The sequence below is a fragment of the Dipodomys merriami genome, unplaced genomic scaffold, assembly GCF_024711535.1.
Source record: "Dipodomys merriami isolate MVZ:Mamm:240054 unplaced genomic scaffold, mDipMer1.0.p SCAF_48, whole genome shotgun sequence".
NCBI classification, from domain to species: domain Eukaryota; kingdom Metazoa; phylum Chordata; class Mammalia; order Rodentia; family Heteromyidae; genus Dipodomys; species Dipodomys merriami.
Window position 1 is genome coordinate 12,297,692 of NW_027206046.1, and position 19,170 is coordinate 12,316,861.

At 43.1% G+C, this 19,170-nt stretch overlaps 1 protein-coding gene across 1 annotated transcript in view; it reads left to right on the top strand.

The window, feature by feature from the left end:
- LOC138808850 (probable phospholipid-transporting ATPase IM) overlaps positions 1-19,170 on the top strand; it is a gene marked incomplete at its 3' end in the record, with an annotated part of 92,500 nt that overhangs the window by 18,163 nt on the left and 55,167 nt on the right. The window contains exons 3-6 of the mRNA XM_069995043.1: positions 3,893-4,053; positions 7,083-7,174; positions 11,600-11,665; positions 16,256-16,314. Coding sequence (XP_069851144.1) covers positions 11,638-11,665; positions 16,256-16,314 — 87 coding nt within the window. The remainder of the gene's footprint in view (positions 1-3,892; positions 4,054-7,082; positions 7,175-11,599; positions 11,666-16,255; positions 16,315-19,170) is intronic.

Consider the following 19,170-nt stretch of genomic DNA (forward strand, 5'->3'; position numbering starts at 1 on the left):
TTCCAGAAACTTAAGAGTTTTTGGCTGCTGGGGAGTTTTAGAAGGGAAAAAGCTTTCTTTTACTTTCTCTGTCTCGGCAAAAATCTCAGAGCCCAGTATCAGGATATTTCAAGAGAGCAGACTTGACAAAGCATTATAGATCAATTTGCTGTGGTTACAGAGACAGCATTAAAACATACTTGTTTCCTGTGGGGCTCCAGTGGCTCTTGTCTGTAATCCCAGCTGCTTAGGAAGCTGAGATCTGAAGATCATGGTTCAAAGTCAGCCCAGGGAAGAAAAGTCCATGAGATTCTTACCTCCAATTAAAATGGAGCTGTGGCTCAAGTGGTAGAGTGCTAGCTTTGAGCTGAAGAGCTGAGGGACAGCACCCAGGCCTGGTGTTCAAGCCCCGTGACCAACCAAAAAAAAAAAAAATCAGCAAAACTCATGCTTGATTTCAGTGTTTTACTGGCAAATCTACCACAACTTCTGGGGGGAAAAAAATCCTGACATGTGTGTAGGCATGTTTAAAAGGAAGGCTTTCCTTTCTTTAAAAAATAAAAATAAAAAAGACACACTGTGAAGTATTTATCTCATTGCAATGTAGGAAATCAAAACCTGAAAAACAGACTCAAAAACATCATTTCCCATGAGCACTTGCTGTCTGGGATCATCAGGGTTAACTCCTTGCGTCCGCTGCATTGAAGTGAAAGATGCTGGCCCTTCTTGGTGTGTTAAATGTAGCGTTGGGGTTGGCTTTTTCACCAATTCATTAGCAGAGCTTGCAGTGATGTAGAAATCTGGCACATTCTCTCATTTGGGGAACACAGGTGAGAGCCCCAAAGATGTTCCCATCTTCAGGGCTGGAAGAAGTGCTGGTGGCATCTCCATTGTTTAAGTCCTTCCTCTGGAATTCTTTTTATTCATTTTGGGGCTGGAACTCGGGGTCGAGGTACTGCCCTTGAGTTTTGTGGGTTTCTTTTTGCTCAAGGCAAGTGCTGTACCACTTGAACCACAGTGCCACTTCCAGCTTTTTTGAATAGTTTATTGGAGATAAAGAATCTTATGGACTGTGGACTTTCCTGCCTGGGCTGGCTTCCAGCCATGATCCTCAGATCTCAGCCTCCTGAGTAGCTAGGATTATAGGTGGGAGCCACCAGCACACCCGGCTATTTTCAGCTTTTTTTTTTAATTAAAAAATATATTTTTAAAATTTAAGGAGAGCTTTTTTTTCTCCATCAAATCTTTACTGGTAGCATTTTTTTTTCTTGTATCTTCTTCCTCTTTGTCATTTTTTTTTTTTTGAAAATGAGATTCCGGTTGCTACCTAGCAACTTCCAGTTCTGATAAGTGGTCAAAAGCTTAGTTTATTTTCCCGGAGTTGAGCTGAGGTTTTTCAAGAATGCCCCCTAGAGACACAACTTGTTTTCTGTGTGATTATTACAGCACAAGCTTTGCGTTTTTTCCTCTTCCGTCTGGTCTGGTGGCAGGAACAGATAAGCGGTCTGATGTTTCTCAACTTCCAGAAAAGCCTTTCTCCGGGGTAGGGTGTTCATTCCAGGGTGAGGTGAGTCCAAACAGACGTGTCTATGGTTTGGGGAGAGATGAAGGGGCTGATTGATTTCTCTTGCTTTCTTCCAGATTTCCTGGTTTGCTGTACTATTTTTCATTTGTGCGGTTGAGATTGAGCAAATAATCTCTATTTCTATAAATATAAGTAATCTGGGGGAGGAAGGAGTTGGGGATGAGCGATAAGACTTTTTTTTTTCCGTTTGAAATTTCAACTTTTATTCAGTTAATATTGCCTATAATTACCAAAGGGAGGAACATCAATGCCCCTTTCTTCTTAGTTTGTGGGTCGTGCCCTGACTTTAGTAGTAGCTGGTTTTATTTTGATTTTCGAGGTTTCCTCTTGGCCACCTGTTTGAACTCCAGTGCATCGTCTGCTTTCATTCATTCATGCTTCTGGGGTGACCGAGTGCACTGTTGCACGCCCACCATACTGGATGGGGGATGGGTTTTTGGTGGTGAATATTGTTTCCAGAACAGGAAAACTGTTCCTTTGAGATTGTTTGATTTCTTTTTTTTGTTTCGCAGACGTGAGACCATCTCTAAGGAGAAGAAATTGGAAGGAGATGTTAATTGGGGGCTGAGGGTTGCATATTGGCAAGGGAGGAGGAAATTCAGGATTTTACACCTGTGCCCCTGAACAACTCTGTGTCTCAGGGGCAGCTGCTGGAAGGAGTGAATGGAACCTCCCTTAATCCATCCTGTCCTACTGGGCACCGACTCTCTCTCTCTCTCTCTCCTCTCTCTCTCTCTCTGTTTGCTTGTAGGAGTATTTGATTTTGTTCACATGTTAATTGGAAAATTTCATTTAGTAGATAAAACTACTGAAGCAAATTGGAAATTGTCACTCTCCTTGGAATGAAACTAACCAACCTACTTTGCCTTGCTTTTCTTTTCCTCCCTCCTCCCTCCTTTCTTCCGCTTTCTGTTTCTTTCCTCTTTCTTTCTCTCCCCCTCTCTCTCTTCCCTGCTTCTCTCCCCCCTCTCCTCTCTCCTCTCCTCCCATCTCCCTCTCCCTCTCCTTTCTGGTAGTTAATAAGAAATGAGTCTCATGGACTTTACTGTCCAGGCTGACTTCCAGCCTCAATCCTCAAATCTTAGCCCCCCGAATAGTATTGTAGGCATGAGCCAATAGTGCCCTTCAGTCTTTTCTCTCTCTCTCCATTTCTGTCCTTAATGTATTTTATTCAGTGAACTTTTCCTGACCCTTCCCATCCTTCTTTTCTTTTTCTTTTTTTTCCTTCCTTCCTTCCTTCCTTCCTTCCTTCCTTCCTTCCTTCCTTCCTTCCTTCCTTCCCTTCCTTTCCTTTCCTTTTCTTTCCTTTCCTTTTCTATCCTTTTCTGGTGCCACTCCAGAGGCTTGAATTCAGGGCCTAAGTGCTATCCCTGTGCTTTTGTTGTTGTTCAAGGCTAGCACTCTACCACTTAAGCCACTTTTGGCTTTTGGGTGCTTAATTGGAGATGAGAGTCTTGAGGAATTTCCTGCTTGGGCTGGCTTTGAACTAGAATCCTCAAATCTCAGCCTCCTGAGTAGCTAGGATCACAGGCATGGCTTGGTTTTGTTTTCTAATAACCCTATGAGTTATGTGGATGGATGAGAAAACGCAGACTTAGAATGCAGGGGAACTTGCTGGTAGTGACGGGTCAGCGGGACCAGACCTGGGGAGGCGGGGGAGCTGGCTCCAGAACTGGTGGAGAAATGGAGAAGTGAGAAGGGGAAGGAAGGAAGATGACCAAATCAAAAGCCCTAGCTGTGAGGGAAGGAGACGATCAGGAGAAGGAAGGGAAAGGCTCAGAGGAGAGGGAACAGCTTGTAATCTTAGTTACTCAGGGCTAAGACTTGAGGATGAGATCATGGTTTGAAGCCAGCCCAGAAAATGCATGAGACTTTTTGTTGTTGGTGGTGTTGGTGGTGGTCATGGGGCTTGAACTCAGGCCCTGAGCTTTTCTGCTCAAGGCGAGCGCTCTACCACTTGAACCACAGCTTCACTTCCAGTTTTCTGGTGGTTTATTGGAGATACGAGTCTCACGAACTTTCCTGCCTGGGCTGGCTTTGAACTGCATCCTCAGATCTCAGCCTCCTGAGTAGCTAGCATTACAGGAGTGAGCCACCAGCACCTGGCTTCCCTGAAGTTCTTATCTCTAACTAACCACCAAAAACCCAGTAGTGGAGCTATGGCTCAAGTGGTAAAGTGCCAGCTTTGAGAAAAAAAAACAAAAACTAAGTGAAAATGTAGGGCCCTGAGTTCCAAGTCCTAGTATCAGCACACACATACACATGTTCAGAAGTTTGCCTTGATAATTAGTGTTAAAGAACTCTCATTTTGTGCTTCTGTCTCCACAGCCACCCAGGTTTGCCTTGAGAGTTTCAACCCAGGTCCTTTAATAACATAGTCGAACAAATGGGAAACACATCAGGCCATCTGACAGCCAATTCAAGCTTCTAACCACCACCTCCTGCTGTCTGGTGCGGTTTGGGCAGGCGATTTCCTGGGGGGCCCTTTGGTGAGTTTACTATGTATGGCTGCAGTGATCAATTTGTTCTGGAGACTTAGGACTATAATTCAATAGCAAACTAAGAGCAGATCTATCTTCCAGGGGTAAACTAAGCAAGTGATGAGATAAAACTGGCTGATTTAGTCTCTGAAATGATAACTGTACATGTATGCATTCTATAGTAATTGTGTAGACACCAATGAACAAAAGTCTTAAATGTTTTAATAAATGACAGACATGTGTTTAAGCCAGGCACCAGTGGCTCACGCCTGTAATCCTAGCTACTCAGGAGGCTGAATTCTACAGACTGAAGTTCAAAGTCAGTCCTGACAGGAAAGTCCATGACACTCTTACCTCCAGCTAGCCACTAAAAAGCCAGGAGTGGAACAATGGTACTGTTTAAGTAGTATGGTAGAGTACCTACCTGCCTTGCGTAAAGAAGCTGACAGTGCCCAGGCCCTGAGTTCAAGCCTCAGAACCACCACACACAAGAAGAATGACAACTTTTAAATTTGGAATATTTGATACAGTTGTCAGGAAAACCAGAATGTTCTCTTTAATATGACTAGTGTGTCCTTTTCCTGTGGGAAAGGGTTCTCCGGGAAAGCAATTTATTACCAGTGTGTAATTATTACCAGTGTGTTGCCGGGTGAGGTAGAACGGGAGCAGGGGGAATTGTCTGTAATCACTTGATTGGTGATTGGCCCCAGATCTTCACACACGGAACAATCATTTTAATCCTTTGCTTAAAGCCTTGAGTCATGAATACCCAGGCAGATCTGTGTTCACTGTAAGGCGTTGAGCTTGGACAAAGTGCCTTCCTCCCAATGCTGATTGGTAACTAGCACCACCAGCTTGTCATGCTGTGTCTATGCAAAGGTCAAGGTGTCTGGAACTAACTCTTCTACTTTTCCTGTGTCAGTTCAAGTCTGCCTTTGACTTTGCCATTTCTTTTACTAGAAGAATTATTTTCTGCAACCAAGATTCAAACATGAAATTTGAAAGATAAAAGGGAAGAAAATCCACACGGAAGTCAACTTTCAATTGCTAATGCTTTCTGAAAAATGACAACATTTTAAGATTAAAAATTAGAATTTTAATCTGAAATTTTAAATTTATATGTATAGAAAGGATACATATAAAGCCGGGTGCCAGTGGCTCATGCCTGTAATCCTACCTACTCAGGAGGCTGAGATCTGAGGATTATGGTTCAAAGCCAGCCTGGGGCAGGAAAGTCTGCTGAGACTCTTATCTCCAATAAACCACTCAGAAAACAGGAAGCGGTGCTGTGGTAGAGTGCTCGCCTCTGAGCTGAAGAGCTGGGGGACAGAGCCCAGGCCCAGAGTTCAGGCCCCATGACCGACCAAAAAAAAAAAAAAAAAAAAAAAAGACAGGATACATATATTCTAAAGTGAATATATTTATAAATTCTTATTATTTCTGTTAATTTGATTCTTTCTATTTCCCCCCATACTTCTTTCATATATATGTAAAACATTACTAGATTTTTGCCTTTTACGCAAGGAAACGATAATTTGAATTGTATGTGTATATATATGTGTTTTCCCCCTGCCATTACTGGGGCTTGAACTCAAGGCCTAGGCACTGTCCCTGAGCTTTTTTGCTTAAGGCTAGTGCTCTTCTACTTGAGCGACAACTCCATTTCCAGCTTTCTGGTGGTTAACTGGAAATGAGAGTCTCATGGACTTTCCTGCAGAGGATGGCTTTGAATCTCCATCCTCAGATCTCAGCCTCCTGAATAGCTAGTATTACGAGTACAAGCCATCAGTACCCAGTGCATCATTTTACTCTTTGCATGGGATGAAGTCAAGGATAAGATAACACCTGACCAACAGCATTTACTTTTCTATTTCCTTTGCTTTGGGGTAAGTTTTAAAAATGGGAAATATATCCATGTAACTCTTGTTCACTTCCGTATTTGCAAATGGTTGAACTTTAGAATCCTAAATTCCTACTTCTAGAGTTTACTTTTTAAAATTAATATTCTTGTATCTGATTTTTTCTGATTGCAGTTTTCATGATTAATTTTTGAATGATTTGCACTTCAATAATATTGTAGAGAACATATGTGTTTCTATAGCATTCCCTCTATAAAGACACACTTGCAAATTTTCTAGAAATATACTGAACTTCATTCATGCTGTACCAGAATGAACAAATGCTTATTAACAATGGCTAATATTCTTGTATCTGATTTTTTTTTTTTTGGGTCCGGTTGTGGGGCCTAAACTCTGGGCCTCAGCTCTTCAGCTCAAGGCTAGCACTCTACCACTTGAGCCACAGCGCCACTTCCGGCTTTTTTTCTTTTTTGCTTATGTGGTGCTGAGGAATCAAACCCAGGGCCTCATGCATGCAAGGCAAGCACTCTACCACTCAGCCACCTTCCCAGCCCGTATCTGATTTTTTTTTAAAGCAGCATTGGGTTGGACAGGTGCTGGTGGCTAACACTTGTAATCCTAGCTATTCAGGAGGCTGAGATCTGAGGATGACTGTTCAAAGCCAGCCCAGGCAGGAAAGTCCATGAGACTCTTCAATAAATTATCAAAAAATCCAAAAGTGGAACTGTGGCTGAAGTGGCAAAGCACAAGTCATGAGCAAAAGAAGCTCAGGGACGGTGCCCAGGCCCTAAATTCAAGCCCTTGGACCAGGAAAAAAAAAAAAAAGGGAAAAGAAGAAGAAGAAGAAGTAGTAGTAGTATCAGAGTTTGAACTCAGGGCCTAGAGCTTGCTAGGCAGGTACTCTACTACTTGAACCAAGCTACCAGATCCTTTTTCTGGTTATTTTTGAGATAGGGTCCCAATTTATACCTGGGTAGGCATGGATTGAAATACTCCTATTTATACTTCTTCCTGTGGCCACTGGTGGAGATGGAATCTTTGATGCTTTTTTGGGGTGGGGGTGGAGGTGGGGATTGTGGCCTATAATCCCCTGATCTCTGACTCCAAATAGCTAGGATTACAGAATTGAGGCTCAGTGCCCAGCTTCTTACCTGATTTTGCTTTTTTGTGTTTCCGCAGGCCTTCACTGACCCAAGGGTTCTACAAAAGATGACTTTTTCTTTCCTCCAGCGTCATACAGAAGTGGAGCTGGGGTCAGCTAGGTCATTTTGGTGAGTTGATAAAAGTGCACCAGTGGAAAGATTAAATTTTACCTTCTGGAAGTTTAACTAGAAACCTTCATTTGTATGAATCTCCTACAAATGATGCCAGGTGTCAATTGTAACCAGGAAAAAATTGGATCAGAAGAAATGAGGGCTTGAAGGTCAGTTCTTCAGGGAGAAAGAGCACTTGAGTAAGATCACTAAGAAAACATAGCTCCTGGGATTGGGGCTTTAGCTCAGTGGAAGCATACTTGCCTGGTAAATGCAAGGCCCAGTGGCTCACGCCTGTAATCCTAGTTACTCAGGATGCTGAGATCTGAGTATTGCAGTTCAAAGCCAGCCCAGGAAAGGAAAGTCCATGAGATTCTTAATCTTCAATTAACCAGTAAAATTTGGAAGTGGAGTTGTGGTTCAAGGGGTAGAGTGCTAGCCTTGAACTAAAAAAACTCATACAGTGCCCAGGTCCTGAGTTCAATCCTAGGAAACCCTCACCTCCCATGGACATATCATATGCACGTGTGCATACATACACACACTTCTAAAATCACATAGCAATATGGTTTAATTCATACAAAAGTGATTATAGATCATTCTGGGCTAATCACTAAAGGAGATAATATTTTGTCCCAAAGCAAAAATGGCTAAAATTAGACAGATTCATTCAAAAGATATATCTTCAAAATGAAGGGTTTAAAAGGCAATTTGGAAGCTGGGCGCTGGTGGCTCACGCCTGTAATCCTAGCTACTCAGGAGGCTGAGATCTGAGGATTGTGGTTCAAAGATGGAAAGTCCGTGAGACTCTCATCTCCAATAAGCCACTCAGAAAACCAGAAGTGGCGCTGTGGCTCAAGTGGTAGAGCGCTAGCCTTGAGCTGAAGAGCTGAGGGACAACACTGAGGCCCAGAGTTCAGGCCCATGACCAACCCCCCCCCCCGCCCCCTTCCCCCCAAAAAAGGCAATTTGTGTTTGGCACTGGTGGCTCACTCCAATAATCCTACCTACTCAGGAATCAGAGATCTGAGGATCTCGGTTCTGGGTTTCAGCCCAGGCAAGAAAGTCCTTGAGACTGTTATCTCCAAGGAACCACTAGAAAACAGGAAGTAGAGCTGTGGCTCAAAGTGGCAGAGTGCTTACCACAAGCACAGACGCTCAGGGACAGTGTCCAGGCCCTGAGTTCAAGCCCTATAACCAACAAAAACAAAACAACAATTTTGGAAAGGTTGTATTAGAGAAAATTAAAAGTAAGATTATAACATGGAAGGGGTGACATTGATCAAGATGCATTGTACTCAAATTGTTGTGTTGAATTGAAAAACAATAAAACTCTGAACAGTAAGGCATAAAAGTAATTTTAGGAAGGATATGGTTATTGCTTTAAGATGGATTATTTAGGAGTCTTCAAAATGAGAAACAATTGTTGGAAGTGCTACGAAACAAAAGGATATTTTCCCATAGTTATTTTGCAGAAGTATATTTAGGTGCATCTTTTTTTGGGGGGGTTTTGTTTTTATTTTTGCTGTTGTTGTCATGGGACTTGAACTCAGGGCCTGGGTGCTGTCCCTAAGCTCTTTTGCTCAAGGCTAGGGCTCTACTACTTTGAGCCACAGCACCACTTCCAGTTTTCTGGTGGTTAATTGGAGATAAGAGTCTCATGGCCTTTTCCGCCTGGGCTGGCTTTGAACCATGATCCTTAGGTCTTAGTCTCCTGAGTAGCTAGGATTACAGGCATGTGCCACCAGCGCTAGGCTAGGTGCAGCTTTTCTACTGGTTATTTATACTTCTCTTTCAGGCCAATCTAGCAAACTATAGTGAGGAAGCCACTGGCTAGCATTCCTATTAACATCTTAAGTGTTGTTGACCCTCTGCTTGTATTCTCATTGTTTCCTGTCCTGCAAGTCCCTTCTTGTTACCTTGCTTAAAGAATTATTCTTCCCTCTTCATGCTCCTGGGAATCTGAGCCAGAGAAAACAAGAGCATGTGGACTTCAGTCCTCAGAGAGAATTTTCAAGCCCTAACAAGTAACCTTAGACTAGAGCAGCTGTTCTTCTCCATCCGGGTAGGGCCACCACATACAACTGTCATTCTACACGGTTTGTGCGTGAACTCTCCTGATGTCATTTTTTTTCTTTTTGTGGGTTGTTGGGCTTGAACTCAGGGCCTGAGTGCTGTTCCTGAGTGCTTTCATTCAAGGCTAGTGCTCTACTACTTTAAGCCACAGCATCACTTGCGGTTTTCTGGTAGTTAATGGGAGATTCATGGACCTGACTGCAGGGGCTGGCTTTCAACTTCGATCCTCAGATCTCAGCCTCCTGAGTAGCTAGGATTATAGATATAAGCCACTGATGCCTGGCTCTAATGTCATTTTGTACCTGCTGGTACCATTTGTATATGTAACAAAGAGCAAAGGAAGTTCTTCAAAGGTGCAAATTCAGTTTGGTCTAAGTTATATTTCACAGAAAAGACTTGGCCTATTTTTGATGCTGGTCCTAGGGCTTGAACACAAGAGCCCGGGCACTGTCCTTGAGCTTTTTTTTTCACTCAAGGTTAGCACTTTACCACTTGAGTCACAGCTCCACTTTAGGCTATTTTGGTGGGTTGTTGTAGGTAACAGTCTAATGGGCTTTCCTGCCCCGGCTGTCTTTTTGAACTTGGATCCTCACATCTCAGCCTCCTGGGTAGCTAGGATTACAGAGGTGCGCCCAGCTATGAGTCTGGTTTGGATGTGAACACTGATCTCTGGGAGTCCAAGGGAGATGCGTGAAGAGTACAGGGAAAGGGCGCATGCTGGTCAGCAGGAATGCCCTAGGCCTAGTCTGGGGTGGGCGGGGGACTGCCTAGGGATGGGGGAGCAGAAAGGGGTTAGGAGGGATGCTGTGGGGCAGGCGGCCTTGGAGCCAGACAGTAGAAAGCTTGGGAGAGGGAACAAGGGAGCTGTTGATCCTTTGATTTGAGCTCCATTCCTGCTTGAGCAGTACTTAACCTTGTCTTCTTGCTTGGATTTGTCCATTTTGGTAATATGGGGCCTAGGAAAGCTAGTGCTCGTGCTAGTGGCTCCAGTTGGGAGGTCCAATGAGAGGGGTACAACAGGAAGACATCCTGACGGTTTCAGGTATTTGAGATTCTAGGAGGCTCGTAATGGAGAGGTGGGGAATGATGAACTTCCTCTCTGGTCTCTTTTCTTAGAACTACTAAGCCATCAACACCATTCTTCCTCTTCTCCGGTCCCTGTATGATTGAACAACTTTTTTTTTGGGGGGGGGCCTGAACTCTGGGCCTGGGCGCTGTCCCTCAGCTCTTCAGCTCAAGGCTAGCGCTCTACCACTTGAGCTACAGCGCCACTTCCAGTTTTCTGGTGATTTATTGGAGATAAGAGTTTCATGGACTTTTCTGCCCAGGCTGGCTTACAGTTATATAAGTCAGGTAAAGAATACTTTTTTTTGGACAGTGTCACCCCTTCTCTCACTCACAATTTTTCCCTCCCACAAGTTGTTTTCCTCCCATAAGTTGTATAGTTCATTTTCAACATAATGTCTATGGGTACCACTGCTGTGTTTGTTCACCTTTGATCCTCCATTACTATGACCTTCCCCTTCCCCTTCCAAAGACAGATACATGGACAAACAAACAAGACCAAAAGAAAAGAAGGTCAACAACAAAGAAAAACCTCTTGTTTCTATTTCCTGGAATTCATTTCCATAAATATTATTTTATATGTTCATATGCATATAGGCCTTGCACCTTTGTATTCCTCCTTTAAGAGTATCCTATCCTCCATTGGTCTCACTGTGCATGAATGCCTAGAGTCTTATAGAATTTATCATGCCCTGGTGTATTATAGATCTAGTTTCCGCACATGAGAGAGTACTTGTGCTGTTTGTCTCACTGAGCTTGGCTTACTTCATGTAACGTGATTTGTTCTCTGTCTATCCATTTCCCTGCAAATGACATAATATTCTCGCTAATAACTATGTAAAATTCCATTGCATATAGGTACCATAGTTTTTGGGTCCACCCATCTATTGTAGGGAATCTGTGCCATTCCCTTCTGGCTTTTGGTAATTTATTGGAGATAAGTCTCCCGGACTATCCTGCTCAGGCTGGCATCAAACCTCCGCCCTCAGGTCTCAGGCTTTGGAGTAGCTAAGATTACAGGCTTGAGCCATCCGTGCCTGGCAAACTTTGCTCTTGAAGCTGTCCCTTTGGGATGCAGGTTCCCAAGTCCCAACATATTCATGATGTAGATGGTTATTTTTTTTTCTGGAACTACTACAATCTGGCTAGATTTAGGTTTGATAATGGAATAGGTTACTCTTTATTGTGTCAGTCACTTCCTAGTCCTCTAAGCTGTTCTCAGAGAATGAAAGAGTGTGTATGTCTGCTTATTCAGTGTTTTTCAAATACTAATGGTGAGGGTTTCTCTTGGTTTTTGTTTAGGCCAACCATCAAGACCTAGTGAAAGACAGGCTGCAATCATGTTTGGTGCTAAAAAGAAATCGCTTGGTAAGTACCTACTTCTTCAGACAGCTAGAAGCAACATGAAAATTTATTATTATTATTTTGGTGTCGCTCCTAGGGCTTGAACTCAGAACCTAAGCACTAGCCCTGTGCTTCTTTTCTCAAAGCCAGCCCTCTACCATTTGAGCCACAGTACCACTTCCAGCCTTTTTTGGTAGAATAGAAATAAGAGTCTCACAGACTTTCTTGCCTGCATGGGCTTCAAACCTCCACCCTCAGATCTCAGCCTCCTGAGTAGCTAGGATTACAGATATTCTTATCTCAGTATTCTTTTTCTTTTTTGCTAGTCCTGGGGCTTAAACTCAGGGCCAGAGCACTGTCCCTGAGCTTCTTTTGCTTATGGCTAGCACTCTACTACTTGGGCCACAGGACTAGTTCTGGTTTTTCTGTTTATGTGGCACTGAGGAATGGAACCCAGGGTTTCATGCAGGGTAGGCAAGCACTCTACCACTAAGTCACGTTCCCAGCCTTTTCCCAGTATTCTTTTACCATTATACTTTAAATTTTTTCAGTAGCAATGGCAGCTTAAAAATGATTCACAGAGGGATGTCATTGATCAAGATGCCTTGCTTGCACTCAGAATCTGTCTTGTTGAATTGAAACCCCTTTGTACACCTCCTGTAAAAAATAGTTTACTAAACATCACGAAAATGTTGTATTTCCCAGAGCATAGAGGCCTTTGGATCAACCCTGGGGCTTCCAGGGGGAAACAGTCAGCAGAGGTAATATTGTGACCCTGGAGCAGTACCTTGTCTAAAACATTGAAGAAAGCTGTGCTGTCATGTGTCAAAACTCAGCTAGCATCTCCAGGAAGCGTAGGACATTGAGAGTGTGTGGGGAGATATAGCAGTCTGTCATAGGTGGGGTGGGAAATCAGAATTTTCCCTGAGATAGGCTTTCTTCTCTATGATTTCCACATTCACACACAAGCCATACTCTTCGAGATGTGAGAAATCCCAGCTCACTGACTTGGCTTTTGAAAACAGGATGATTTTTTTCTGTGTGCCCTTGGTGATTTTACCCTTGCTGTATAACCTACACTGGAGACTCAAAGGCCAATTTGTCTGAAAGCGTGTCTGTGCTTTTCCTCAAAGCAGCCCAGAGAGTATGGGTCATGGGTAAAAACTTGAATTCAGATCTCATTACTTTGGTAATATGGGAAGCAAAAGAAGTCGATCATTAAGGGCCTTCTTCAAAGTAGCTAAAGCTGTTCTTGATTCTAAAAGGAGTTGTTGGAGCAGGGACACATTATTCCACAAGGGGAGCCCTCAAAATGTTTATGAACAGTGGGGTGGCAAGACTCAGAGCAGGACTGCTTTCTGTCTTCCATGGTCTTGAGGCACTTTTGGCCTTTATTTTCTCCTTCCTTCATTAAACAAATATTAAAAAGTTATGTTTTATGACTCTTGTCAATACAAAGACAAATAGAATTCATGCTGGATCCATTATCATGGATCTGTTATTATATTTTTTCCTTCTGATTTTAAAAGGAACGAAAATTAAAACCCTGGAAGGGATTTTAGAGGGTGTGTGTTGTGTGTGTGTGTGTGATTGAATGCTTCTAATCCTAGCTACATCGCAGGTGAAGCTAGGAGGAGGGTGATTTGAAGCTAACCCAGTCAACCGATCAATTGGATGTCATGGTTCCCGGTGATCCCTAGCTACATGGGAAGTGGAGGATTTCAGCCTGAGGCTCCCCCAGGTAGAAGGATGAGGCCCCATCTTTAAGTGAAAAAAGAAAGGCTAGGGGGTGTAGCTCAAGTGCTAGAGTCCTTGCCTAGCCGGAGCAAGGGGAAAACTGAGTTCAAATACCAATACTGCCCCCCAATAAAGCATGTTGGGGTGTGGGTACTCTGCCTTTCATGTTTAGATAAGTCATCTTGGTCACAATATGGAAGCAGCAGCCTTCCAGAGTGCCTGTGTGCGTCCCAGGTAAGCAGCGGAGAGAGATGGCTTCTGCTGCTCAGGTTTCTGAAGAGCTGGCTTCATTCTCATTCTGGACCTTGAAATCCAGAGTGCAGGATTTGGTACTTCCTTCTGGAAGCTGGGGGTTGGCTGCATAGGTGCTTGAACAACTAACGGCCTCACGGTAGAAACACTTTCTGATGCTCTTGGCATGTTCATTGGCCCCAGGACCCAATATTCACAGCGTAGTCTGACTGTCCTGGTCTAGCATAGTACTGTTGATCTACAGTTAGGTTTCCATTGCATTTGGGTAGTCATTTTTGGAGAATTAATTTGTATGTTTGGGTCACCGAGTTTGTAATCCATGAAATGAATTGCATGGATTGCTAGCAATCCAGGCAAGAGCTTGAGTTAAGTATTTTTTTATTCACAAAGTTGATATACAGTCATTGTATTATGTGTTTTCAGGGAATGGAAATAATAGGGTCCATCATCTTTCTATCTGTCTGTCTGTCTATCTTTCATCTCCCTATCTTTATCTTTCACCTGCGTATCTGTCATACATCTATATCATCTGTCTATCTATCAATCAATAATTGATGAATCTGTCATCTACCTTTTTTTTGTTGTTTTTGGTGGTGGTGGGGCCTGAACTCTGAGCCTGGGCGCTGTCCCTCAGCTCTTCAGGTCAAGGCTAGCACTCTACCACTTGAGCCATAGTGCCACTTCTGGCTTTTTCTGCTTATATGGTGCTGAGGAATTGAATTCTGGGCCTCCTGCATGTAAGGCAAGCGCTCTACCACTGAGTCACCTTCCCAGCCCCCCTCTTTAGTCTTTTTAAATACCCCCATCTTTTAGGTCCTTATGGTATTTGGGCAAATCTTGTGTGTGTATGCCAATAGTGGGGCTTGAATTCAAGTTTTTGCTCAAGGCTGGTGCTCTACCACTTGAGCCACAGCTTTATTCCAGCTTTTTGGTGGTTCATTGGAGATAAGTCTCAAAGACTTTACTGCTTGAGATGGTTTTGAACTGTGATTCTCAGATCTTAGGCTCTTGAGTAGCTAGGATTACAGACATGAGCCAGTGGCAATTAGGATGGGGATGTAACTTTTAAGAACTAGTCAATAAACCTTCACTGTTATTGCTGACCTTATTCTAGTAAAATTGAACTCTGCAGCTGTACATATGTACTAATAGTTATGTGCCAAGGGTTCATCAGAAATCTTGTCACTTTTCCTTAAGTTACGTAACTCAGTTCATGCTAGGAGGAGGATAAATTGGAATAAATGTTTTATTTTATTTCTGAAGCTTATCATTAGGACATGATGAGAAAATTTGGAGGGTCAGGAGGGAAACAAATGCAAGACCTTTAGTATTTGTTCAGTCCCTTAACTTTGTTTTGAAGCTCTTTTGTGAGAATAAGAATTTTTTTAAGTGGGACATTTTCTTCCCCCTTTCCTTTGGTTCTCTTTAGTTTTCTGCTTAAATGTCACTGCAGGTCACCATGGAATTTCAATAGGAAACTCCAGTTCAAGACACATATTTTTCAATTGTATCAGAATGTGTTCTTGGATTAATCCAATGAAGAAATCTTGGAGGCTGGGGAACTCTTCTCTTTAAAACTCCCTCTACTTATTGTTCTTGCTTCATGGTTTTAATGAATTGTGCTGGCTTCCAACCACATGGACCAGATTGTGCAGAATGAAAGAAAATGAAGAGAAGAAAGCTTAAGTTATTGATTAAGAACTTGAGAGAATTTTTTCCTGAATTTTTTACCTAAACCCTCACTTCTGTCTCTCTGTCTCTCTCTCTCTTATGTACACACATACACAGACACACACAGACACACACACACATACACCCCTCCCCCCCCACTGAGCTCTGGTGGCTCACACTTATAATCCTAGCTACTTAGGAGGCTGAGATCTGAGGATTGTGGTTCAAAGCCATCCTAGGCAGGAAAGTGTGTGAGACTCTGATTTTCAAGTAGCCAGCACAAAGTCAGAAGTGGAGCTGCGGCTCAGTGGTAGAGCACCAGTCTGGAGTAAAAAGCTAAGGGATAGTATCCAGGCCCTAGTTCAAGCTTCAGGATTGGTGCGTGCGTGCACGCGCACACACACACACACACACACACACACACACACACACACACACTCTCTCTCTCTCTCTCTCTCCCCCCCCTCACCCCCAGTAGGATAGTTGAATTCCTCTCATCTTTTAAACTGTGAGCTGATGATGTTTTTGGTATCCTTGATGTATCTCACCGGCTCCTGTTCCATGTAGAAAGGCAGAAAGGCAAGCTTGGAGACTAGAGGGACTTGTTTAATCTTTAAAAGTGACTTTTCTTTATGTGTGCCTTTAGGAACTGAGGCTTAGAGAAAGTCTTTGTAGAGTAGAAATAGAAATTGGTGACATTTCATGTGTTTCAGTGTGGATGGTATTAAGAAGACAATGAGACACATTTCAGCTTTCCATTTTGAGGATTTTCCACAGAGGTTCCAATATTTAGGCTAGGAAAAAAAGAAGAAGAAAGCACCATCCTTCAATGACAAAAGAAATGATCTCTGTCCTCTTTGACAACAAAGTAACCTACATGACAGAATTTTAATAAGATGTGTATTTCTGTGGGTCTAAAATATAGCTTCATATCTGATTTTTCTTTTTCTTTAGAAGTGGAGCGGATGGTGAAGGCCAATGACCGTGAATTCAATGAGAAGTTCCAGTATGCAGTGAGTAACTTTTGTAGCTCATACATTGTGGAGTGGGTCTTACCTTTACTGTAGGTGGGAGTCATGCCTTTTAGAACCTTAGGACTCCTTAAAAACATCATTTGTTGGCCCATTTTTAAAAGTGGAGTGCCACATAGTTCCATTGATACAGATCTTACTGCTTATCTTCTGCTTTAAGGGTGATTTTTATGATGAGCAACCTTGGCAACATGAGAGAATTATATTCTCAGGGACTGATGCTTAATTTCTTTTGGTGTCGATTTGCATACTAAGCAATATTGGGAAAATTGGAAAATGGAACTTTGTGAAGGAAATGGTTGATGGCTGATGAATGCTATGTGGAATCCCTTCCTTCCCCTCCCCTTTTTCTCTTTTCCTCCCTCCCCTTTTCTCCTTCTTCCCTTCTTCCCTTCCTTCCTTCCTTCCTTCCTTCCTTCCTTCCTTCCTTCCTTCCTTCCTTCCTTCCTTCCTTCCTTTTCTTTCCCTCCCTCCCAGCCTCACTCAGCTGCAAGGGGGCAAGCATTCATCTTTGGAGACTCTGTTTAAGCATTTTCTCTTGAGAACTCCCTCCTTCCCACCTTCCCTCCCCTCCTCCCCTCCCTTGTGCTGGTGCTGGGCTTGAACTGGGGGCCCAGGCGCTGTCCCTGAGCTCTTTTTTTTTTGGGGGGGGGTCCGGTCGTGGGGCTTGAACTCTGGGCCTGGGCGCTGTCCCTCAGCTCTTCAGCTCAAGGCTAGCGCTCTACTACTTGAGCCACAGCACCACTTCTGGCTTTTTTTTCTTTTTGCTTATGTGGTGCTGGGGAATCGAACCCAGGGCCTCATGCATGCAAGGCAAGCGCTCTACCACTGAGCCACCTTCCCAGCCCCTTTCCCTGAACTCTTCTGCTCAAGGCTAGCACTCTCCCACTTTGAGGCACAGCTCTACTTCTAGTTTTCTGGTGGTTAATTGGAGATAAGAGTCTCATAGACTTTCTTGACTGAGCTGGCTTTGAACCATGATCCTCAGATCTCAGCCTCTTGAATAGCTAGGATTACAGTTGTGAGCTACTGGCACCCAGCATAGATTCCTTATTGTGAAAAAGTGATTAAGTCTCTGATTTTTATTCATCTATCTTATAAGCTTGGATAAAGTAAGTTTGCCCTGTGGGGGAGGAATAGTCCTCAGAGGAGGCTTGTGAAGATTTTTCTTAGGTAGAGGGAGGGAAGGATTATGATTCCCAAGGTGGTGGTTTGTTGTGGTGGTTTCTAGATACCTGGTCATCTTGTCCCTCTGATTATTACCAGCTTGGCCTTACTGCCTTCCCATCCAGTCTCAAGCCAGTCCCTTACCTGTACAGAATGACCCCGGCCACCCTTTGACAATGAAATCCCCACTCCTCTGAGTAGGTATGGGTATATTTGAAGACCTTAGGGAAACAAAAAGCAATAATAACTCCTTTACTATGGGAGTAATTATGCACCTAAGTACTTGGCTGCGTTTACTTGTTTTTCAATGTATAATAAGTATTTTCATTCTGTGAGTAGAAACTGCACAAAGAAAGCCGTCTTTTGTGTGTGATTATAACATGATATATATTCGTGGACTTAAAAAAAACTGAGACAGTTTAAAACCAAAAAACCTATTTAGTTAAATCTTCATTGACTTATGTGAGTTGGAACATGTCCTGACTAGGATTGAAAAATTCAGCTCAGAAAATTTAGAAAATTTCCAGTTACCTGTGTACATGCGATGATCAGACAAATGTGATTTAACAAGGGGAATGTGGCTTAGTGATAGAGTACTTAGCCAGCGTGCATGAGGCCCTGGGTTCAATTCCTTGGTACCACATACACAAAAAACAAAAGAAAATACTTTTTAAAAAGTGATTAAAGCTGGGTGCTGGTGGCTCATACCTGTAGTCCTGGCTACTCAGGAGGCTGAGATCTGAGGATCACGGTTCAGGTAAAGCTGTGAGACTCTTATCTCCAACAAACCACTCAGAAAACTGGAAATGGCACTGTGGCTCAAGTGGTAGAGTGCTATCCTTGAGCTGAAGAGCTGAGAGACAGCGCCCAGGCCCAGAGTTCAAGCCCCACAACTGACCAAAAAAAAAAAAAAAGATTAAAAAAAGATTTGATGCAGGTACCTTTCCATTACTTAAACGAGTGCATTGCCATTTACAAATTCCGTCGGAAGTTAGCCAGTGGCTCATGGCCTGGAATCCTAGCTCAGGAGTGGGGTTTGAAGCCAGCCTGGGAAAGAAAGTCCATGAGACTGTTACCTCTGATTATCCACCCAAAAAAGCCAGAAGTGGAGCTCTGGTTCAAGTGGTAGAGCACTAGTGTTGAGCAAATAAGCTCAGGAATAGTGCCCGAGCCCTGAATTAAAGCCCCAGGACCAACGCACACACACAAAGTTCTGCCAAAGTTTAAGAGAATTGAACAAAGAGAATGTGCCAGGTGATGGGGAAGGGAGAGAAAAAGAGAGGGAGGAAAACAAGGAAAGAGGGAAAGACAAGGGGGGAGAGAGAAGAGGGGAGGGGAGGGAGTGACAGAGAGAGGGCAAGATTGGAAGAGGGTTCGAGGGAGGGAGAAAACCAGTAGAAATCAATGTCTTTCATCATTACTTATTTTAAAATGAAGTCAGAAAAAAAATAAAATGAAGTCAGAAATTTGCCAAAATTAATCTAACATTTTTTTGCTTTTTTAAAGCATCAACACATTTTTTAACATACGGTAACTGTTCTCACTATTCTATAATCTACTTTGAACACGTCTTACTAGGTAGGAAGGCTGCTCAGTTTATGCTCCCAATTTAACATGAACAAATTTAAATACAACTGTTTTTACTACTTCTATTAGTCATTCCAACCATTA